The sequence below is a fragment of the Cherax quadricarinatus genome, chromosome 56 (assembly GCF_038502225.1).
Source record: "Cherax quadricarinatus isolate ZL_2023a chromosome 56, ASM3850222v1, whole genome shotgun sequence".
Classification (NCBI taxonomy): Eukaryota; Metazoa; Arthropoda; class Malacostraca; order Decapoda; family Parastacidae; genus Cherax; species Cherax quadricarinatus.
In genome coordinates this window covers 15,297,451-15,322,353 of record NC_091347.1, presented here as the reverse complement: position 1 = coordinate 15,322,353, position 24,903 = coordinate 15,297,451, and the positions used below count along the sequence as shown (strand labels likewise).

Here is a 24,903-nt window from a genome sequence, read left to right as displayed (position 1 = left end):
AAATATATTTAGTTGGATTAGGCTAAATTAAATTGCGCTTCTTATAATAAGGTTAGGCAAGTTTTCTAAGATTCTTTTGGTACAAAATTATTAATTTTTACATTAACATTAATGAAAAAATATATCTTTCAACATATAAGCGAAAATTTTAGAAAGGACTTAATTTTAAATGAACTCTTGCTAATTGACCAATTTTATCTATTCGGCACCCCCACACACTGTATATATATATATATATATATATATATATATATATATATATATATATATATATATATATATATATATATATAATGTTTTACATTATTAATTTATTTTTGCAGTATCATTTTGTGCAAATTCTACTTTTTTTTTTTTTTTTTTGGTGTTTGAAATGTTAGTTTAGGGTCGGTTTCTTCTTTCAGCTAAACTCAATATTGAATAAATTTTACGATAAACTATCATATTCTCGGGATACATTCAAGGACTATTATATGCTTTTGATCCAAGGAAGAGACAGTTTAATTTCTTGTATCAAGATTCCCTCATTGAAGGGTTAAATTTCAAGGTGAAAATTTTTGATAATGTTTAACACACAACATTGAAATGTAGTTCAATATTCACAAAACAATAAACATTTGTTTTCCAGAAACAAAAATATGTTCTAGTTGATCTTGTTGGATTTTCTACGTAAGTATATAGAAATATTTACTTAGTGACGAACAGAGATTTTTAGCAGTGGTATGTAAATAACTGATATAACCTAGACGTGCATGTCACTCAACGAAATTATACTGTATTTAAATCCCTAACTTAGGGATTGAAGTATCCTAGTCTGGGGGTGATAAGGTTACTTGTAACCTTAATGACCCTAGCTCAGTCACCAGACATTAGACTCCATTAAAACCAACTTTTATGTGACTCACATATTTTAGGTGTAATTTGTGTTATGTTCAAGCTTTTATATGCAGCTTGTGCCAGTTTTATATAGATGCCTAATGTATTTATTTTATATTGTAACTTAATTTAGAAGTAAGAATTATGATTTATTACAGGTTCATTCACGAATTCTTTATTATTAATATATGCCTCTTTTTCTTCTCTTTCTTCATTACTTTCCTTCCTTTGTTTTGTCTTCATTTCATCCTCTCTCTCTCCCTCCTCCCATTTTTGCATCCAGCCTTTCTTGTCTCTGTCTCAACTTACCCCTCTCTTTCACACATCTTGTTAGCATAGGTAATAACCCACTAATACTGGACTGGTATTGTGTCAGTGGCTGGATGCTGGAGGTCATTCTAGTCGCCTCACACACATCTGTTCTCAGCGCTGTAAACACAGCCTCTCTGATGTACACTTACGCTCTGCAATGATGAGAGGAACGAGCTTGTGGGAAGTGTAAAGGCCAAGAGTCCTGTTTGTGGTGGGAAGAGAGGTAATGAGAGGAAAGGTTTATGATTATGGAGAGAGAGAGAGAGAGAGAGAGAGAGAGAGAGAGAGAGAGAGAGAGAGAGAGACAGCGACAGTCATGGTCTGGCAGGAATAATCATGAATGATTCATCACTTACAATTATTACTACATTCATTCATTCCTATTCCCCTTATTCTCATCCACACCCTCCATTCTATCTCCCCGTTCCCCATCAACAACCTCCATCCTCTCTTCTACCTCCTCCCTCGTCCACTCTCTCCATCCTCTCTTCTACTTCCTCCCTCGTCCACTCTCTCCACCCTCTCTTCCGCCTCCCTCTCCCCCGTTCACACCCTTCCAACTCTACACCTCTACACTCTTCCACTTCCCGACCTACACACTATTCCCTTTTTCACACCCTCTTCCTCTCCACTCTATTTTTTTCCACTCCTCCACACTCTTCTCTTCCTTCCACATCCGTTTCCCCTCTTCTCCCTTGCACATCCTTTCACCCTCCCCTCTGAATCATACTCCCTCCCATCCACCCCTACCTCTTTCCCCTCATCCCCACCTTTTCCCCTTTATAGCTTACCCTCTCCTTCCCCCTTCTCCCCTTCACACCCCTTGCAAGGGAGTGTCTTGATGCTAGCGACGGAGCTTGTGTCCTCTTCCTCGAATCAGATCTCATCTCCTAATGTTTCCTAGGAGGCTGTATGACCCCATCGGGGTTACCGCTCCCTCATGAAAATAGTAATTATTCCATTTTACGCCCTTTCTTTACCCCTTTCTCCTTTAATATCCTTCTGAACATCATTTCCTTTCAACCTCTCCCCTCACTTTTTTCTCCCTTTTTCTCTCCTACTGTTCACGCAAGGGGTCAAAAATACCCCTAATTATACCCCTTTAACGAGAGTACCCCCCCTCCCTCTCTCTCTCTCTCTGCCTCGGACGATCTATTCCCTGTCGGCTATAATTACCGTCTTACTACATCTGACTGATTTTACAATCGTATCCAGTGATTTTTAATGTGTTTTGATTGGTTCTCAGGCTCCACCGAGTAATATGATTGGTGCTCATGAATATTCCCGCACCTTCCTTGTTATTATCAAAATCTCCCGAGTCTTGCCTTTGTTTACTCTTCATTTGTCTTCAGTCTGCAAGTCATTTTTTTTTTGTCCTCTCGAATATTTGTTCATTTTTGTACATGTGATCATGTTGGTGTGTGTTTATTTTCATGTGTTTATACATGTGTGTATATGTACGTGTTAATGTCTGTATCGGTGTGTATATATATACCCGATTGTGAATGTCTCTGTATACATGTGTAAGTCTTAGCGTGTGCGTGTAATATATATATATATATATATTATATAATGTCGTGCCGAATAGGCAGAACTTGCGATCTTGGCTTAAATAGCAAAGCTCATCTTGCCATATAGGATAAGCGAAAATTTGTGTATCCAATAATTTCGCCAAAATCATTCTGAACCTAACGAAAAAAATATATTTCACTGTGTTTGTTTAGTATTAAATTATTGTAAAGTAAAAGGACACAAGTGCAACTAATGTGACATTTATTGTGGCAACGTTTCGCTCTCCAGGAGCTTTATCAAGCCATTACAAACAATACATGGACACAGAGGGTATATAAAAGCTCAGAGTGAGGTGTAATACTAGTGAGGTACCATTTCGATGTTCACTAGTGGTAGTGGTAGTAGTAGTAGTAGTAGTAGTAGTGGTAGTGACAAAAGTAATACAATATGGTAGAGCAATTAATTCGTACATGAGTAAAAGGATATAAAAGCTATTACTTGGGTAACATAAAAATAGGTTGGACAAATATAGTGGAATGAGGCAGCTTGTTTCAGTGTTCACTCTCTGTGCTTTGTGTAGTATAACAGGAGAGACTATGTGATGGCAGGGTTTACTGTTTTCAGGAGGATTCTTGCTAAGACTTCGGAGATGGTGAAGCTGCCGTTGTTTTGTTTAATTGTATTCGAAACAGCGATCAGTGCTGATTCGAGGCACTTGCGTCTGCGGAAATTAGTTTCTTTGATCACTAATTGGGCGTCTCTGAATTTCATGAGATGATTGGTGGAATTTCGGTGTTGTACACAGGCGTTGTTCAAGTTATCGTTCCTACATGCGTAAATTGAGGCGGGTGTCGAGGTTTCTGGCTGTTTCACCTACGTAAATCTTGTCACAGCCTCCACAGGGTATAGTGTAAACTCCTGCATTGACTGGTTCGTGGTGCTTGGATTTTGTCCTGGTTATATCCTTTGTAAACAAATCTAAAATATATTTAGTTGGGTTAGGCTAAAATAAATTGTTCTTGTTATTAAAGGTTAGGTAAGTTTTCTAAGATTCGTTTGGAGCAAAATTAAAAATTTTTACATTAACATTAATGAAAAAAAAATATATATCTTTAAACGTATAAGAGAAAATTTTAGAAAGTACTTAATTTTAAATGAGTTCTTGCTAATTGACCAGTTTTACATATTCGGCACGACAAATATATATATATATATTTGCCGAATATATAATACAAAACTTGCGTTTTGTCTTTAATAGCAACGCTCTTCTTGCCAAATAAGTTAAGCTAAAATTTGTGTATGTAATAATTTCGCAAAAATCATTCTGAACCTAACGATAAAAATTTATTTCATTGTGTTTGTTTTTTATTAAAGTATTGTAAACTTTTCTAAAATATATTTACTGGATTAGGCTAAATTAATTGCGTTTATAATAATGTTAGGTAAGTTTTCTAAAGGTTCTTTTGGTATAAAATTATTAATTTTTACATGAACATAAATGAAAAAAATAAATCTTCAAACGTATAAAATTTTAGAAAGGACTTAATTTTAAATGAGTTCTTGCTAATTGACCAGTTTCACCTATTCCGAACGACATATATACATATATATTTGTGTACATGTCTTTCTATATCCATCTTGTCTATGATGGGGAGTATTTTCTATGTTGTGATAATATCTGTTCCCTTCCAGAGACGTGTTTATTTCCTTCAGGCTTCAGAACGCCAGTTCCACAGTTTATAATTCAGCCTACTGGCTAATCTCTAAATTTTATATTGAAGATTGAGACACTTATGCAGCATATGGGAATCTTTATTCAGGAAACGTTTCGCCACACAGTGGCTTCATCAGTCCAATACAAAGAGGAAGGCGTAAGGAGAGGAGGAGAATGAGGTAATCAGTCCCTCAACCTGGAGTCGATGTGTTCAGTCCATCAATCTTGTAGAATGTACAGCATAGGGCCGTAGACGTGGCTTATATACTGTAGTGAGGTGACGTGAAGCAGATGGAGGCGGGGTCATAGTGGTACCATCCACTATGACCCCGCCTCCATCTGCTTCACGTCACCTCACTACAGTATATAAGCCACGTCTACGGCCCTATGCTGTACATTCTACAAGATTGATGGACTGAACACATCGACTCCAGGTTGAGGGACTGATTACCTCATTCTCCTCCTCTCCTTACGCCTTCCTCTTTGTATTGGACTGATGAAGCCACTGTGTGGCGAAACGTTTCCTGAATAAAGATTCCCATATGCTGCATAAGTGTCTCAATCTTCAACTTGTCGGTTTTTCAAACCATTCATCACAAATTTTATATTGTTTGCCTGTGTATTATTACCGTGTTGTAGCTACATAATTTTAATTACTTGGTTGCATTCACCTAGTTGTTTAATTTTAATTACACAGTTGTTCAGTTGTAATTGCCTTGTTGTCTAATAGTCATTACCTAGTTGTAGTAATTGAGTTGTCTAGGTGCAGTTACCTTGGTTTAATAGCGTAGTTGAAATTGCCGTGGTGTAATTGTCTAATTGCCAAGTTGTGATTGTGTGTCAAGTATGCAGTTTGTCCTGCACTTGAACCCTCCTTTAGCAACCTTTTTTACACAGGGTTTTACAAGGTTAGGTTCAGGGTCCTAATTTTTTTACAGGCTAAGAGCTGTTACCTAAATCAGCTCATTTGAAAAACTTTTTATTGTTCTGAGTCATATAAATATATGTTAATCTCTCTCTGACCGACACTAAATATTACCAATATTATCATCGTGATAAATTAAAATATTTGCAGAAGCTAAATATTAACATCAGTGTTAAGTTAACGTAATGCAACCCGTGTGGGTGGCAACTTCGTGAAATATCTGGAGGAAAGCAGAATATCTGGCTAATAACAGGATTTTACAACAAATTATTTCGCAATAAATTATTTTGTAATTGCATGTAAAAACTTGTGATACAAAAAACACACAAATATAGTGAGAAAAACCCCCGTACTTTATTGTTTTTCTATCAACAAAATATTGAAAGTTTAAGACCATAAGATATAGGAGGCAAAATAATTTGCAGACTCGACTCTCACCTACCATTCCCAGTCTTCGGATCTATTTCTACGCTAGTGTTTTTCTGTAGGATTTCTAAATTTGAATTCATTCAACTTGAATACACTGTATCGAGTTGTGTCTGGGTACGATACGATATTCTTAGTACCATGTACTCTTTCTATATACCTATTTTTCATTTTTGTATCACAACCATTGATTTTCATTCTACGTCATTTAAAAAAGTATAGGTTCTGGGCTCTATCTCCAAAAGAGTTTTTCTGAAACACTGAATTAACTTTGTCAGGCTTGAAGGTAAGTTTTTTAAATCATTTATGCCCATTCTGTGAAAATAAAATTTATGCCTTTAAGAAAAGGTTGGCCAAACACTTTATAAACATCGATTTTTACACAAAATATCAAAGGCCAACATACAGGTTCTTGAAGAATGGCACACTTGAGCAACATTTGTGTCTCATTCTTCAATCTGTAGTTTTCTAAACTACTTATATAACACACAGATTCTTCTAGTACTATGCATACAAAATGCAGGTTTCAAAGCTTGGTGTCATTTAAATTAAGACCCTAGTCAGGACGCACTTGTCCTGCTCCCCTGACGAATAAACTAGCATAACCTTCCTCAACAGGGGCAACTGTGGTAGAGAATGTCTGATATTTCTCAGAATCAGTCCAGTAATGTATCCATGTGTATAACTTGGAACATAAATAAGAATAATACGAGTGGTGGAAGGGGTTTAATTAGGCCGTTGTGGTTGTCCTCTGTTTAATGTCAAGAATTAGATTATACTCCACATGTTAAGAGGCTTTAAGACTCAGAATAGTGCGTCTTGCTGGAGGTCTGCCTCACGTGTCACTCTGTGGTAGCACATAATCCCTGGTAGCAAATTAAAGCCGTCCACACACTATTTAATTCGTAATAATGTGTGGGCATATTATACAGAGATTATTTTTTATTTAAATTAGTTACATTAGTAACAATAGTGGTTGTTATGGCAGGTTTTGTAGTTGTAGCATTAGTGGGAAGACTCTTCTAAATCATCATTTCCTGTTAGGTTTTCATGCACTTTATTCATTACGTTGTTTCTCTTCACTCGTCCTGTCATGTAAATGAAATGAAAACCTGTTAAACTTTTTTTTTTTCACTCTAGCAGGATTGTTGATGTGTGTGTAACGTTAAGAAGAGACTGGACAAATATATGAGTGGGAGGGGCTGGGTTTGATTAGTGTCAAGGGGTACGGGAGTTATTTCTTGAGTAGCTTTAGGTAGATGTCGTTTTGATAAGGACCTGCCTCGTATGGGCCAGTAGGCCTTCTGCAGTGTTCCTACATTCTTATGTTCTTAGAAGTGATCAAGGTCCCAGGCCCGAAACGTTTTCTAATAAATATGTCAGTGTTTGCTTACGTGTCTTTCTAAACCAACTTGTCGGTATTTATTACCAAGGTTTATACCATGTTCTTATGTACATGTAAGATGACAGGTAAACTTGCGTACCTCTACCATACACTTATCTTTATTTTCATTTGTTCTTGACTTCTTGACAATTATTCCTGTGATATTTCCTTTCCTGGTCTGAGAGAGGGCAGCGGAATCATCAACAGATATAACCTTTGTTTCATACTGATAGTATGAAAGGATGAGGAGGGAAAGGAGAGAGCCTTTTGATTTACTATACTGCCTATCTAGACAGACACAAGATGGCAAAAAAAATACCGACAAGTGTGTAAATAAGACACGTGTAGTACAAAAATATTTATCGAAGAGACATTTCGGTTTTGGGACCGAATCCAGAAAGGTCCCAAAACCGAAATATCTCGTCAGTAAATATCCTAATACTATACATGTGTCTTATTTACATGTCCAAACAGAGGGAACGGTAGTAGACAGCAGTATTTGTTTTCACACACCGGCCGCCACCCACCAAGGCTGGTGATCCGAAAAAGAAGAAATGAAAGTTTTTCTTCTTTTTACATTTAGTAATTTATATAGGAGAAAGGGTTACTAGGCCCTTACTCCCGACATTTTAGTCGCCGCTTACGACACGCATGGCTGACAGAGGAAGGATTCTTCTCCACATCTCCATGTAATAAGCTAGTTTTTGTCTCTGCACATATACTTACTATAGAATATTAGGTCTCTTACTTACTTTTATGCATGTTCTCTCTCCATTTAACAATTATAAACAAAGAGGGAACGCTTATACAGTAAGAGTCACTTAACGCCTGAAGAAAATAGCACAAACGGGTTTGATCCAACGAAAGGGACGATAGCTCCAATTCCTTAGGTCAAGGGCCCTTTTACGATCATCAATGTATCCCTTTCAAAGGGTTTATCAGTTAAGCAATAAGGTTCAGAGCTCCGGCAATTCACTAAATACTCAGTGAAGTTGCTTAAGCAAAAATTCAGATTACACTCAGAGGATTAAGGCTAGGGACACTAGTTGTTATCCTGGCTTACCTCAGTTATCCTGAACCTGGGTAATATTTGTATTATAGGTGTGAATTTTATGTAATATTAATCAACGTACTGTACACACAGGGAACAGGGTTAATTGGACCCAGTAGTAGGGCAATAAGTTTGATCAGTTGACTTACATAATGTCTGTGTTCTGAGACCCTGATCTTGAGTCATTTTCATTCTCATATTCATTCTCGCTCGCTCGCTCTCATAACGCACCAGCACCCATATCCTCCTCAGTAATAATACCACAAGATAAGCCATTGGCACTGTTCTTTTTTTCTGTTGCTTAGATTTACGTCATAAATTCTCTGGTTGTGTATCTGCTGGTGGCATCTGAGAGCGACGTCAGGAGTGCTCATCTACACATGTCTCAGCCGCTCTGCAAGCTATCATTACACGCACAGGAAAACATACAAGGAGAGGGGTTTTCCAGGGCCCGTTCACCACCTCGCCTCTCCTGCAGGGTGGTAGTGGTTGTGGTAGAGGTGGAGGATGGGAAAAGTGGGTGGTGGTGGTGGTGGCAAGGGGTAGGAAGACAACTCAGAAAGGGGCACATAAGGAAAGGAGGGAAAGGTGAAGAGGCGGAAGTTCACACTTGAGTATAAGTGAGAGCTTTGTCATGTGCCTATAGCTAACATTATGATATACAGTCGAAATTTATGCATTACAAATTTCTAGAAACACCCTTTTGCCTATAGAGACATAGAACAGTGAAATACGTTACCTTCTGGGGTTGTCAACACTGATGCTGTATGCCTGTGTACGAGCACTATCATATTCTTTCATGTTAATGTTATACAACACGGCTCTTATTCCCTGGGTCGTGACCCAGAATTGGGTCATTCAAGTAGAGCAATCTTAGAAGATTCTTAGAGGGAAAGCACAGTGCACTTGAGAAAAGAGAGCGGAGTTCCATTGAAAGGAAAGAACAAAAACTGACACGACAGACTGAATGCTTCTATCAACATTGTTGTTCACACTGTGCAGCAACTAACACTCGCTTCATACCTCGTAACTTGGAACATTTCGAGGATAAAAAAGCCACACACCACTAGTAAGGAATTGGTGAAATGAGCAGCCCTCAAGATAATGGAATTTGTGGAAGTGCTGCTGCAAAGAAAATTTAACCAATAGCTCTGTCAAATGAAACAATTAGTCAACGAGTTAAGAATATGTTGTGTGATTTAAGACTAGTTAATTTCAGCCATAAAAATGTGTGGAAAGTTTAGTCTCCTGAGAAGATATTTTCAAGACTGTGGACTCATTCTTCAAGGAAGGACTTGAGTGTAATCATTATTTTAGTGTCGTAAAGGTACACCGGCAATGTTAGTAGTACATCAGGGTTTCACTGCTATAGTGAAAGAAGAAAATCCGCGAGTGCTGATTGTTTACTGTCACTGTTTCTCAGAGGTTGTCATGCGAGTTGCATAATGTGATGGACGGGGTCGTATAGGTCGTTAATTTCACTAACGCTGGGGCTCTTAACTCCAGGATCTTCACTTATATGAGTTCTAATTTTGATTGGGAAGATGTGCATCTGTTGTATCACTCTGAGGTTAGGTGGCAGTCACATAGAAAGGTGCTCCAACGATTACCTGAAAGCCTGAACGAGAATGAGATTTTTTTTTGCTTGAAAAGAATCATCCATGGGTCCAAAATTCTTGCCGAGATTAACGCCTTGAACATTTCAATGCGAGGTTGTGATCAGATGTTGATTGGGATGTCAGTGAAACTATCAACATGCAAAGGGAAATTGAGATTGTGGAAGAGTAAAACTGAGGCTAGAAAAAAATGCATCAATTCCATGTTTGAGTGCACTTTTGTTAGCCTAAATATTTTCGCTCGTCCAGGTCCAAAGCATCATTGTGGAACGTATAGCCAAGATGATCACAGTTTGATCAATATATTCCCGAGACTGTGATGAACTATGCCTGGGTAAGAAACACCTTCAACATTGAACCTGAGGACCTACCTGACGGTATTGCGAACATCAGCAAACTACAGGAGCAGCTCCTCGAGATTCAGAATGACGAAGCACCTCATTACGATTTCAAATGCAAAAATAATCACTGTGTTCATTCTGGTTCAAAGTTTACAAAATAAAGCAGATTCTTAGAGGTGAAACCCTGGGCGTGCTGCTTCTCTGTGTTACGACTTTCACAGTCTCGAAGACAAAGTACAGAAATCGTCTACCACCAGAACATGACACAAGATGCAGCCTGTCATCCAAACCCCCCCGATTTGAGGAGCTGGTTAAAACCATGCAGTGCCAGGGTTCTTGTTGATTACTGATATCTCCCACGATATCTCAATACATCTACCAAATAGGCGTTATATGTCTTACCAATATTCATTTTGATTTATGTTTATTAGCCACATTAATAAAATATCACCATTTACCTTTTGTTTTTGGCACTCACCTTTTTTTTAAACCAAGATAATGCTTTCATTTATGAAGCAAATTAAGGTTATGAACATATGGGTGGCCATGCAGATTCTCGACAGGATTTTAGCTGATAAATGAGACTTGTGTAACATTTGATTATCTTCATTCCGGAAACGTTTCTCCAGCCAGTGGCTTCTTCAGTCCAATACAAACAATGGTGGGAGACGAGAAGTTTGAGGGAATCAGTCCCTCAGCCTGGAATAGATTGTTCAGTCCATCAGCCTTGATGGATTGAATACATTCTTTGCATTAGACTGAAGAAGCCACTGGCTGGAGAAACATTTCCAGAATATACTCAAATGTTACACAAATGTCTCATCAACTAATCGGTTTTCTAAACCATTTATTCAGAATTTTAGGTCGCTACCAAAAAAAAAAAAAAGATTAGGAACCACTGGTATAGTAACGACAATTTGATAAATAAGGCGCTAGTGTAACATGTGCTGCGTATGAGTTTTATTCTTTTATTCATCACTGTCTAACTTTGTCACCATCACTATCACCACCTACACTATCACCCTCTTCATTACCACTTTCATAACCTCTTCCGTCGCAACCGCTACACACAACTATTACTGTTACACCCCCATTACCACTGTATTACAACCACCACCACAATAACTACGTCCATCACCACTACACAACCATCACCATTACCACCACGCTAACTACATCCGTCAACATACAGCCACTATTGCCACCACCACAGTAACTACAGCCACCACCATCATCACGACCACCAATACCTCAATAACCACCACCACCATAACAGCTATCCTCACCACCATCATCACGACCACCGATACCTCAATAACCACCACCACCATAACAGCTATCCTCACCACTACAACCAACACGACCACCATCACTACAACCAACACGACCACCATCACTACTACCACCACCACCAACAACAACACAACCACCAACAATACAACACCACCAACAATACAACACCACCAACAATACAACACCCCCAACACAACCACCAACACAACCACCAACAATGCAACACCACCAACACCACCACCAACAACACAACCACCACCAACACAACCACCACCACCACCACCACCACCACCAACACAACCACCACCACCAACACAACCACCACCAACAACACAACCACCAACAACACAACCACCACCAACACCACCACCAACACCACCACCACCACCAACACCACCACCAACACCACCACCAACACAACCACTACCACCACCAACACAACCACCACCAACACCACCACCAACACCACCACCACCACCAACAACCACCACCAACAACCACCACCAACACCACCACAACCACCACCACCACTAGCTTTCCTCCAAGCATTATACACACACTTTAAATATATAAGCGCAGGCACATGAACACATTAAATAAATTTATCATATAAACTGAGACAGGAATCGCAGGTGTGTATACAATTTTGCATTCCAGTAATGCCTAATTAGAGAGGTCGTTTAAGGGGCGGAGATATTAAGTGGAGCAATTATGTCGTTGAAACACGCTGGGTCACGTGACTTTGTCGTGTCCAGCCTGTGACGACAAACTAAGCCATGTTATTTGCCTTTAAATGTTAGATAATGGATGCAGGCTTTAAGGTAACCTAATTAGCAATTATCTTTTATGAGTAAAAAGGTATTATTGATTGTAGGAAGTATGTTAGGGGTGCGAGGGCTCGATGTGAGTGTGTTGTGTCGACTTAAAACTCTCAGTACACCGAGTGGTGTGTGTATATGTACCGAGAGCTGTTTGTTTCTGTATAAATGCCGTGTGTGTGTGTGTGTGTGTGTGTGTGTGTGTGTGTGTGTGTGTGTGTGTGTGTGTGTGTGTGTGTGTGTGTGTGTGTGTGTGTGTGTGTGCGCGCGCGCGCGCGTGCGTGTGCGTGTGCGTGTGCGTGTGCGTGCGTTTGCTGACCGAATTGTTCTCATCGAGTTGCCTTTGCGGAAGTTGAGATATACCTCCTGGCCCGGCAACTTAACCTTAAAATTGGTGGGCATATACCGGTTTTTGGCCTCCTGCTTGATGTGGTGTATGTAGTTTACCACCTCCATATTCACTTCACTTCTCTTGTATTCTACCCTTAAACTGAGGAAGTATTTCCTAACATTTCTCTCGTTTATCTCTATTCTTTGCTTCCATTTATGTCCTTTTGCCCCATGTGTCCGTCCCTGTTTTCTTTATCGAAACCTCTTGCTATCTTATGTCGTTGCTATAGTTTCCCGTATTCCCGTATTTCCCATAATCCATGCTGGAGCTGTATATTCTAAGACAGGTCCGGCACACGTAGTTTCTTGAAGGATTCTTTATGGAGGTTTGTGAGGAAAACTCTAAGATTCACTGTCATTATTGATGTTATGCGGTTTATGGGTGGATGGGTAAGCCAGTGGAAGGCCTCGGTCAGATGACCGAAAGCTCCAGTGGTTGATCATCGTATGACCAAGACCTTCGTTAGGAAACGCTTGTCCTGTTTCCTTACGAATCTTACCTAACCTAAGTGGTGATATGTTCGGTCTAGGTACTCACAACCTACTTGTTTTATGTAACGTTTCTTCAGTTAGTTTGTATACTGCACTTCAAATGGTCTTCCTTCATTCTCTCTCATTTGTAAAGTCCTGCATTTGTCTGGATCCAGTTCTAGTAGCCACTTGTTTGATGCAGCCTGTCCAAATCTTAAGAACATGGGAAGTAGGCCTATTAGTCCAGGCAGGTTCAATTCATACACAGCCACACCAGCCCTTATACCCATTCAACCTGTATCTACAAATACCTTAAGTTCTCGCAATAATGACGCTACCTGGAGTTTGTTCCAATTATCTACAACTCTGTCCTCAAACTAGTACTTACCTCTTTACTTTCTGAATCTAAATTTGTCCAACTTGAATCAGTCGCTGCGAGTCCCGTCTTGATTAGATACTGCAAGTTATTAATGCCTCCTTTATTCCTGTTTCCGTTTGTACGCTTTATTCATGCCCCTCCTAATTTTACATCTTTCAGTAGAGTGTAAATTCAATGTCTTCATCCTGTCCTCCAAGGAAAGGTTTCTGATACCTGGTATCAACTTCGTCATCCTTCTCTATATATCTATATATCTCTATATATTTATATCTATTCTGTAATATGGAGACCAGAATTGAGCAGCGTAATAAAACTGAATTATTCTAGGACTATTATTTATAATTCATGATATGAAGTCAAGAATCCAATTAGCTTTATTGCGAACACTTAGGAACTGTTGTCTTGGCTTTAAACTTCTGCTAACCAGAACTTCGAATCAGTTTGACTTAGCTCTTCATTATTTAGCTTATAAATGCCATAGTTATTTTCACTTCCTAGGATTGGAACCTTACATTTATTTGTAGTGAACTGTATCTGCCACTTCTCCAACCGCATCAACCTATCCTGGCCATCCTGTAGCTTTCTAGTGTCCTCGTCAGAATTTATCTGACGGCCTATTATAGTGTCATCTACAAACATGTGTCTCTATTTCCTCATCTACGTCGTTTACGTTGTTAAGAAGGGTCCCAATACTGACCCCTGTGGAAAACCACTTGAAATGGGGAGGTCTCCATTCTAATTCCTCTCATTTATGCACACACTGATGCCTGTCTGTCAAACATGAATCCACCCAAGAGAATTTCTCTCTCATTCTGTGGTGCTTTCTTCATAAATCTCCTGTGTGGTACTTCTGAACGCCTTACTGGTCCATGTACATAATATCCTATTCTTTATCTTATTATACCGCCTCGAACACCATAGTAACAAAGGTTAGCAAATTCGTATGGCAAGCACGCCCTTTTGTGGAGCCGTGTTGAGCTTCATTGATCAAATTATATCTTTCAAGGTGGCTTCAAACTCCATCCGCTATTACTGATTCCATCAACTTTCGTATAATTGAGTTAGGGTGATTGGTTTGTAATTAGAAGTTAAGGATCTATCTTCCGCTTTGTAAATGGATATCACCTTTGCCTTTTTCCAATTATCCAGTAAAATACCTGTTTGTATTGATCTGCTGGAGAGACTGGCTAATGGATCGCTAAGTTCCTCCTCACATTCCTTCAGAACCATTGAATACAGCTCGTCAGGACCAGGCAACTGGTTGCAATCTATCAAGTTGCCTGAGAGGTTCGATAGAAGAAGTGTTTTAGCAAGGCTACAACTGCTAACTGTTATAAAGGCGTACTGATAATCGTGGCGGAGCCCAGACTGTCCGTCTTCTAGGCCTGGTCAAGTCTGAAAGATGAAAATTAGACACATGTTCAACATCTGGGTATCTTTATTGTACGGTACTCTTCAACTCCAAGGCTGAGGGAATGCTTATCTCCTTTTTGTATACAGTTTCACTGTCTTCCAATTATGACATTGAATCTGTATTGATAAAGCCACTAGATGGCTAAACGTTTACAATAAAGATACCAAAATGTTGCACACGTTTAATTTTTAATCTTGTCGGTATTGTATATTAATGTACAAGTCTGAGAGAAAGACCTCTGGCCGATGACTTACGTGCATAGTTCAAAAGGGAGTCACGTGACTAGGCTTGGCCAGGGAGCCTTCCTATAAAATCGAGCTGTAACGATATTTACCACACAAGTATTAAACTGTTGACAGAACATGTCGCGAGTGATTTTAATACTAGATAATTTAGTAGCCTTCTGACCTCTATAATTATTGATCACCCGAATTTGTATCCTGCGTAAAGCCAAAGGGCAAATAAAGTGTTAGAAAGTGGTACACAATTGTTTGTCACTAAGAGTAAGCCGACATGATTTACATATAAGTGGACCTATCTTTTTCTTAATTTTAGGATTATATTTCTTAAAGAAACCCTCTCTATTGGTCGTCGTCTTTTTTATAACTGATCTCCAGCCTCCAACATTCTCAGTTCCTACTAGCATCACGTCACCAGCAAATAACATAAGAGCTGTTCTTCCCTGACAGATGGCAGGATATGTACACTGAAGTGTATGATGCCTCTGTGTGTATCTTAATACCTCTTCTTGAGCTTGACTGGTGTGAACAGGTGACGTGCAGCTTTAATGGCCCTCGTGTAATCGATAGGCTTTTAACCTCATTAAGCAATCAACCAACTGACGGATATTTTGATTAAAAAAAAAAAAACCAAAGGCCTCTTATGCCAAGTCACGGGGAATTTAATACCTTCCTGCAGTTCAAGAAAATGCAGTTGACTCATCTTCATCTCTTGCCCGGGGTGGCAAGGGAGGGATGTGGGCGGCAGTATGGGTGTGTGCGGGAGCACAGACGGGCATGAGAGGCAACGGGGTTGGGTGTGGGCGGCAGCACGGGCGGATGTGGGAGACAGTATGGACGGGTGTAGGAGGCAGCACGGGCACCTGTGTGCGGCAACACGGGTGGGTGTGGGCGGCGGTCTGGGCAGGTGTAGGCGGCAGCCTGGGCGGGTGTGGGCGGCAGAGCGAGCCGTAGCGGAGCGGCCGTGGTCGGGTGGGTAAGAAAAACCATGTAATTACCTCTCATACATCTGGGGTGAGTGGGCGTGTTATCTGATGGGCGTGACGTGTGGGGCCACTACCAGACCTGACAGTGGGCGTGCAGCCTCTGCTGATGTGTGGCCGCCGCCCCGCCCACACCCACACTCTCACTCCACACAGCCTAACTACCAGCAACATGTACGTAAAATGGTCATCTATAGACACTGTTTTCTAACATCGCTTTTTTTTTGTCTTCTCCGCAGATCAAAATCTGGTTTCAAAACCGCCGAAGTAAATACAAGAAATTGATGAAGGCAGCGCAGAGTGGCAGTGGGCCCAGCACGCCCATGGGGGCCCCCATCACCCCGGGTTCACCCCTCGCCGGGTCCCCGCTGGAGGGGTCATCCCCTCTTGGGCAACCTCTACCCTCATCCACCCCTCAGAGCATCTCCCCAGCGCCCCCCACCGCCCAGAGCCCCCCTTCCTCTCACCCATACACCAGCATGAGCACAGCCAGCACCCCACACGGGCCCTCGTCCCAGGGGCCCTCACCATCGGGGCCCTCACAATCGCAGCAGCAACAGGGACAACAGCAGTCGCAACAGTCGTCGCAGCAGTCGTCTCAGCAGCAGTCTAGCCACACTCCGTCGTCCCAGGCGGCGACGTCCGTCAGTGACCACCTGCCGCCTCCCCTACCCTCCTCCCTGCCGCCCTCTGCCTCCTCTCCCGGCCTCGCTGCTCACCACTGGGGGGACATGAAGCCGCCCGTCTCCGTGCCCTACATGTACTCCTGGTACGCAGCAGAAAATCAGCACAACTTGCTCACTTAAGTTCTCTCACACGCCACCCACCTGCTGTAGACTGTTGCTTGCCCTACTGGGAATGTCCCCCACATTCCCCTTCTGCTCTGAGGAAGCCAGAGCTTCCCAAGACACCGTCGCCCCTTTCCCGCCGCCGACCTTTTCCTAGTTGACGTCGAAGGGCGGTACACGGAGACAGTCAGGTGAATAAGACGGTTACTTTATTCCATTGTATCCGCGAGCATGAGATATGCGGGAAGTTTACTCGGAAACGGCGAGTAGTGCGCAATCGTCTCGCTGAAAGGTGACGCCTGTGTGAGTCTCACCTGTCACCATTACCAAAGATTCCATTCAGTTGTACTTAAGACACTTGCCAAGCCCAGGACTGTCAGGAGAGTTGTACACACCCGAGCGCTGACCCATGATCACCCAGACACCAACCAGCTCCTCCTCTGCTACACTCTATCAGGTGCTGTTCGCCACTTCTCTACCTCCCCTCTCCTAACCCTCTCCCCATGTGAAGGGCTCTAAAATGGACGAGGTGTCTTGCGGAACTCAAGTGACGATAAATAAGTTGTTCTGAATCAGATAACAGTGGCAGACAATCTGTTGATTCGACGTGAGCTGTGAGCCAGGGTTTGCTCGATTATGGGGTGCTAGACAAAGAAAACTGTGTGATACATTGACAATCATTTGGTAACGTTCCCTTCTAAATGGGAATACGGTCGAAAGTGGCCGAGGGAAATTACCTGTGCTCTGGTGTGCATTGTACTAGTGAAGTGTGCATGTGCATATCAGTATATGGTGGCTCGTACAAAACCTGAGTTTTTTTTTTTTAGCGTTTAGCGTAGATTTGCTGTGTTCTAGAGCATCGACGAGTTACAAGAACTTTTGACAGTGATGTCAACAAACTGTGCCGAGTTGGAGAGTGTCGAGCTTTAAAGTCTCTGGAGGAATACATCTCCACACAGATAACAATGATGACACGTCTCTCGGTGGGGAGGAGCACATGACTGGATTCACTGTCCCACGTATGCCCCTTCTCCCTCCCTCCCTCCCTCCCACTTATGTAAGTGACAAACTCGGCTACTGGTAGGGTCATCAGAACACACTAGCTCCCAGCTAAAGACGGCCCCTTCTCAAAACATGTTAAACAAGAGCTAACGGAATCAGCAATTAACAACAAAAGAAAAATACAAACACAATAACCAGCTGCTCTCTTGTCCAGAATCTTGCAACGTTTTCTCCCCATTTTTATTTTGATAAAAGCAAATTTTAGTATTCAAAATAAGTCTCTTTCTGTAGGCTTCTTCGTTTCACTTAGATCTCGAATTGTCTTTATATTGTGTTTCCATGATACTTAAATAAGTGTTGACATATTGGTTCGATCCTCCCTTAGCTCTCGTTGACTTGTCCTTGGTGAAATGGGAAAGACCTTCTCCCACCCCCATCCCTCCACTCCATTGTCCCCTTTACCTCCCTCCTCTCCATTATTTTCTCCTCCCTGTGCTTGCTGCTTCATAGGACCCATATTCGTAGCGTTTGGTACTGGTTGGTGTAAGCCACAGCAACGTTGACATAGAACGCTGGAGAAGTGAACACATAATTAAAATAAATAAATGATAAATAAATAAATAAATAAATACCAAATGCACTCGTAACTTTGGGCAATATAATGAGTCTGAATGAGTGTCTTTAGATAACTATTTTTTTTAGGTTATCGATGGCGTTTCTCCCTAGGTTCTGGGCGTATATAAACCTGTGTTATATTCTCTCAGATCACACACACAGAACACACATATCAGGAGTGGAAGGAGTCCTCTCACAGCGAGGACCATACCTGGTAACACCCTGCATTAGGATACTGAAACATATTAGTTCCCCATGACGCTTGAGCTCAAAGAAAGCTATTGGTCAATCTTATAGAGACTTCACAGCTAACCCACAAACTGAATATGAAACTACATTACGTTTCGGTTCGTCCAAGACCATTATTAAATCTGGGACGGTTCAAGAAGTCTTCTAACTTCAAATCCGATTTGTGCGTAGAATATGAATTGTTCTACCCACGGTATTGTGACTTTTATTCTTATTACAGAAACTATTACAACCGTAGCGTTACGTGACCTGATATGCCCTTTCTCTCCTAATGTGGTTTACCTTCAAATGAGACTGTTTGCATTTTGACATGTATGTAAACTATGTGTACATTGTGTGTAAGTGTTGTACCTTATTCATGAACAAATCTTAAAACAGTCTAAGCTTTGCCTAAAGCTGATATTATTTTCTTAAAACCCCTGTTACTCTAAGAAGATTAATAATGTTAAATATACTGGTATACACCACTCCTTTGTAATTATGTTTTTTTATGTATTTAAATGATTCATATTTATTGCAAATTTGTGCTTTTTTTTTATCGACGATTGCTGCAAATTTTTCTTTTAAAGGAAATTATATGTTTTTGTTTTAACATTGAGTGGAATTTGTACATTAACATTACCAAACGCTGAGATATGCTGTAGAGTTAGAATGAACTGTTCAACATGTTCAATTGGTCATGCTGTTGTACAGATGCTGTTTTGTATGGCTTGTGCTGTTCACCACGACGCTGTTCTATACGGCTTGTGCTGTTCACCACGACGCTGTTCTCTACGGCTTGTGCTGTTCACCACGACGCTGTTCTATACGGCTTGTGCTGTTCACCACGACGCTGTTCTCTACGGCTTGTGCTGTTCACCATGGCGAAGGTGGCAATGCTGTTATGCTGTATGAAAGGATATTGGTTGCCCCATCCTTATGTTATTTTCTTACCTCTGTGTGTACCTGTGGTGAACACCGGTGCTGGAACTGGAAAATCCGAACGCCGGAGTCTGTACCAGAAAATGTGAACACCGGTTTTGAAACCGGACAGTGTGAGCACCGACTTCGAAACCGGACAATATGAGCACCGGTTTTGAAACCGGACAATATCAGCACCGGTTTTGAAACCGGACAATGTCAGCACCGGTTTTGAAAACGGACAATGTCAGCACCGGTTTTGAAAACGGACAATGTGAGCACAGGTTTCGAAACCGGACAATGTGAGCACCGGTATCGTAACCAGAAAATGCGAACACTGGATTTCAAACTGGAATATTTAATAGAAATTGTTTCAATCGTGAATGAAACTCGTAAAAAAAAAAAAAAAAAAGAGTTGCTATTCTGAGATTGTCATTGCAATACGTTGTGTGTATTATTTTAATATGTTCATGTGTAATTTTTTTCCCTTGTACTAGCAAATATGAGATTTTAGGGTAACACAATGTTTATTTTTCGAATATATAGGAAAGTGGGTAAGTTAGACTGGTGTTATTTTTTTTTGTTATTCTGAGTATTTTTTACAAGCACTTAGATTTTTTCTCTTTCTTTCCATCATTATTATTAAATCTGGAAATTAAATTATTGCTGATAAGTGATGTTAGTATTACAATGACGATAATAATATCAGTATTAGTACTACCACGATTATAATTAATATTGCTGTTATCCTCAAACATTATTATTATTTATGTAAATGGACACAAACATAACGTTCCTAATATAACGTTTTTAAAAGACTGTATAGTCACCGGTAACTGTGTTAAACCTAACATAATATTTAGAACGTTACACGAGTGTCTATATACCCGTTTTATTGTCGGTAATTTTATATTTTTCTTATATTATTTCGTTAGGATGTTTCTCAGGACAGTAATGCTCACCACGGTACCATAGAGTTTTAAACGTAGTACCCAAACTGACTCTACTGTGAATATGTCTGTCTGTTCAAGCCATTCGGTGTCTCCTTAGTGAGAAATGATGTAATGTTGAAAGAATTAAAAACGAAAGCAAAACCATTATTTTTTTTTATTTATGCCCTCAGATGGTTATTTTATTTGTTTCAGAGGGAAACTGTAGTGAAAGATTCCAGAGATAATCTGCTACTGATAATGCAATAATTTTTGTTGCTGATTTCAAAGGCAGAAATGATAATGAAGGACTAGTAATGCTCTGTGATCATACACGTTTACATACCTAAATAAATACATTCACCGTATGTGCAAAATCTTAAGCATGCGCAGAACATAAGCCAGCAGTCGTAGCCCAGTGGTTAGAGTCGCGCCTCTGACCATTGAGGTCCAGAGACTGGATCCGCGGACAAAAAAAAAAATCATACGTGTATATATATAAAACTTAAGACTTCCTTATTAGCATTATCATCGGACGTCACATTTCTGATAAGATATAAGAAAAAAGCTGAGGTATAAACCAGCTAACGAGGTGTTATTTATAAAAGTCAACACTGCAACAGGTGTTATGGAGTAAGGCACTTATCTAGACATGCATCAAGGCAAGCATGCACCAGATAATAACTTGCTGAAGACGCCATATTGCTTAGAAGTGTCATTATTAATACGTTATGATTTAACCTTAGTCATTTTATAAACTCTAGAGACTGTTGTGCATAAAACTTCCATAATATCAGTAGTTTCTGTTTGTAAACAATCATTAGACAATCAAAGCTATTAAGATCACACTTCTTTCGCAATTTAATGTTCGATTTGAACAAACTCTGAGCCTCTTGACTATGTTTGCATGCTTTTTGTCTTGAAGATGCTGCCACCTGATTGGCTGATTAAATATATCCACTAACGAGGTGTACAGGTGTACCAGGTGTAACAGGTGTACCTGTCGAAGAAGTGGCAGCAGTTTAATATAGACAAATGCAAAGTTCTAAATGTTGGACAGGAAAATAACCATGCCACATATAAACTAAATAATGTAGATCTTAATATTACGGATTGCGAAAAGGATTTAGTTCTGGTTAGTAGTAATCTAAAACCAAGACAACAGTGCATTAGTGTTCAGTGAACATCAAAATGGTATACAATACCGACAGGTTGGTAGGTAAGACGACTGGTGTGGGTCGCATCCTGGGGGACAAGATTAAGGACCCCAATGGAAATAAGTTAGACAGTCCTCGATGACGCACTGACTTTCTTGGGTTATCCTGGACATAGGCAACAGTTAGGCAACTTTATTCCGAAACGTTTCGCCTACACAGTAGGCTTCTTCAGTCGAATACAGAAAATAGGCAGGAACAGTAGAGATGTGAAGACGATGTAATCAGTCCATCACCCTTGAAGTCGTAGAATTTGGGGTTGTCAGTCCCTCAGCCTGGAGAAGTTCAGTTCCATAGTCAGGAACTGTCTGAAGATCAAGCGACAGTGCGGAGACTTAAATATTGTCGGAAGGAGAGGTGCAGAGTAGTAGTAGTGAGAATGTAGCCACTGAGAAGTCATGTCCCTCTCAGATTCAACAATTCTCACTTGAAAAGGTTGTCCAAGGTGTTTTCTGTACCAAGATGCCACGTGTTGTGATGAATGGTTTGAAAAACCGACAAGTTGAAGATTGAGACACTTATGCAGCATATGGGAATCTTTATTCAGGAAACGTTTCGCCACACAGTGGCTTCATCAGTCCAATACAAAGAGGAAGGCGTAAGGAGAGGAGGACTATGAGGTAATCAGTCCCTCAGTCTGGAGTCGATGTGTTCAGTCCATCAATCTTGTAGAATGTACAGCATAGGGCCGTAGACGTGGCTTATATACTGTGGCTTATATGCTGCATAAGTGTCTCAATCTTCAACTTGTCGGTTTTTCAAACCATTCATCACAACTGTCAGACACTGCAGCATCATGGGATCTTGTTACAAAGAATTCTTCAACACTTGTTCAACCTTTGGACGAAGACCTACTTCGACTAGTGGATGGTACCACTATGACCCCGCCTCCGCCTGCTTCACCTCACATCACTACAGTATATAAGCCACGTCTACGGCCCTATGCTGTACATTCTACAAGATTGATGGACTGAACACATCGACTCCAGACTGAGGGACTGATTACCTCATACTCCTCTCCTTACGCCTTCCTCTTTGTATTGGACTGATGAAGCCACTGTGTGGCGAAACGTTTCCTGAATAAAGATTCCCATATGCTGCATAAGTGTCTCAATCGTTAACTTTTTTCCCCCAAATGCCTGCGGCCAGTCAAAACCAAGGCCCGATGTAAGAAAGAGGAGCGTGACGCATGCGGCCAGAATCTCTCATGCGGCTTCACATCAGTAATTTGCGGTCGGAACTTGATGGATGCGAAGCTATGGAAGATAAAAACAAATTCACTCTCGTACTCTTTAAAGAACGTGAACTGCATTCGGGTCTTGATCCAAAGAATTAGAAGCTCTCCTCCTTGGATCTAACCTGATTCAATCCCATAATCCAGACGCTGAATTACTCCCATAATAATAATAATAATAATAATAATAATAATAATAATAATAATAATATATGATGAGAATGTGTTCATTAAGAGATTCACAAAGTTACTTTTACAACTTTTCCTCTAAATTTACAATATATCATTTTCCTTGTTTTATGTTGGCTTGCGTTAGGTTAGCTTTCGTTATTTTACAAGCTATTAAAAAATCTTTAAAAATAATAAATAAGCGTAATTAAGAATAAAAATCGCGACGTCTGGCAACGCGGTGGCCCAGCAGCAGCAGAAGTCAAGGTTCAAAACTGCAGGTTCATCTCTCACAGTGGGGCAGTGGGTGACACACTGGGTGTGCCACCCACTGTTTGTATACATTTAGGTTACATACAACAGTTCTCGAGTGCCCCTTGAGGTGTATATCTGCCAGTGTACAGTCAGTCCTTTTAAACACAGAGGTTTCTCTGTTGGAACAACATTCAAACAGGAAACTGATAAAGGCATCTTAAACAGTGAAAAATATAACATTATAACGTCTACCGCGCTCAGTGGCTGCCCGTTTTCTGTTCCCACTGAAGAGCTTTTTACGGCCTGTCTCATATTTTCATTTTTTTCCCGTTACGGATAGAGGACAACCCAACGTAACCTGAACGAGAATTGGCTGCAAACTGTGTGTGGAAAAGCCGCATAGATGATCGTGGGAGTTAAGATGGGTTGCAGTGTGTATACACACAGTTTCATTCCTATTTTAGGAATTAGATTTTCTATTATCATGGGGAAGCGCCAAACCCGTGGGGATTATACAGCGCCTGAGGGGGGAAGGCATTCAGGCTTAATTCAGAGAACTGGAGCACAGATCCAGTTCCCTAGACCAAGAGCCCCTCACTAGCATCAAGGAATCTCCCTTGAGTGGAGAAATTGATGAATTCTTGCTTGGTGGTAAATAGGTAACATGCGGCCTTAATGACCACTTGAGTAGTCGATACGATTTAATTTAAATTTACCAATCTGCCTTTTTGACGAATGGTTCCATGAACCGAGAAGCTTTTGTCTCTCAGTGTATATATACACTGACTCAGTGTTTATATACACTGACTCAGTGTTTATATACACTGACTCAGTGTTTATATACTGAGAGTATAATTAACATATTAGGGATTCAAGTATCCTTGACTGAGGATAAACAGGTTACACAAAGCCTCAATGATCCTCGTATAGTCCCTAGGTATTAAGCCCAATTAATAAACCCTACTGAAATATGTGACCATCAACGAAAATAAGAAGAATGAAGGAACATGGTAGGCAGGTCCAATTCACACACACACACACACACACACACACACACACACACACACACACACACACACACACACACACACACACCCGAAGTTCTCACCTTTATGACGTTACCCGGAAGTTTATTCAATTAAGCTACTACTGTAGTGACAAGCCATTACTTTTTAATATCCTTGACTCCTGCTGCTCTCTAAGTGGGAGAATGCCAGGTAAAATATTAAAGCTCAAGTGATCTCTTGATTCAACTGAACAAACTGGACTGTAGATCCATACTGTTGATTGGAACTAAAGAATTAATCACATATTTTCCACTTTCCGGCAGCTTAAACACTCCAAGGAAAGTCTTGAGGCAGGCGAAGGTCTTTTGACCCAATAACATCGACCTGCTCATCCTTTC

General features: G+C 40.6%; 1 protein-coding gene across 2 annotated transcripts in view; it reads left to right on the top strand.

The window, feature by feature from the left end:
- Positions 1-20,796, top strand: part of LOC128700676 (homeotic protein distal-less-like) — a 293,933-nt gene extending 273,137 nt beyond the window's left edge. For both annotated transcript variants that reach the window (XM_053793970.2, XM_053793969.2), the window contains one exon: positions 16,384-20,796. In XM_053793970.2, the coding sequence (XP_053649945.1) occupies positions 16,384-16,950 (567 nt within the window). In that variant the 3' untranslated portion in view covers positions 16,951-20,796. The remainder of the gene's footprint in view (positions 1-16,383) is intronic.
- The last annotated feature ends 4,107 nt before the right edge of the window (positions 20,797-24,903 follow it).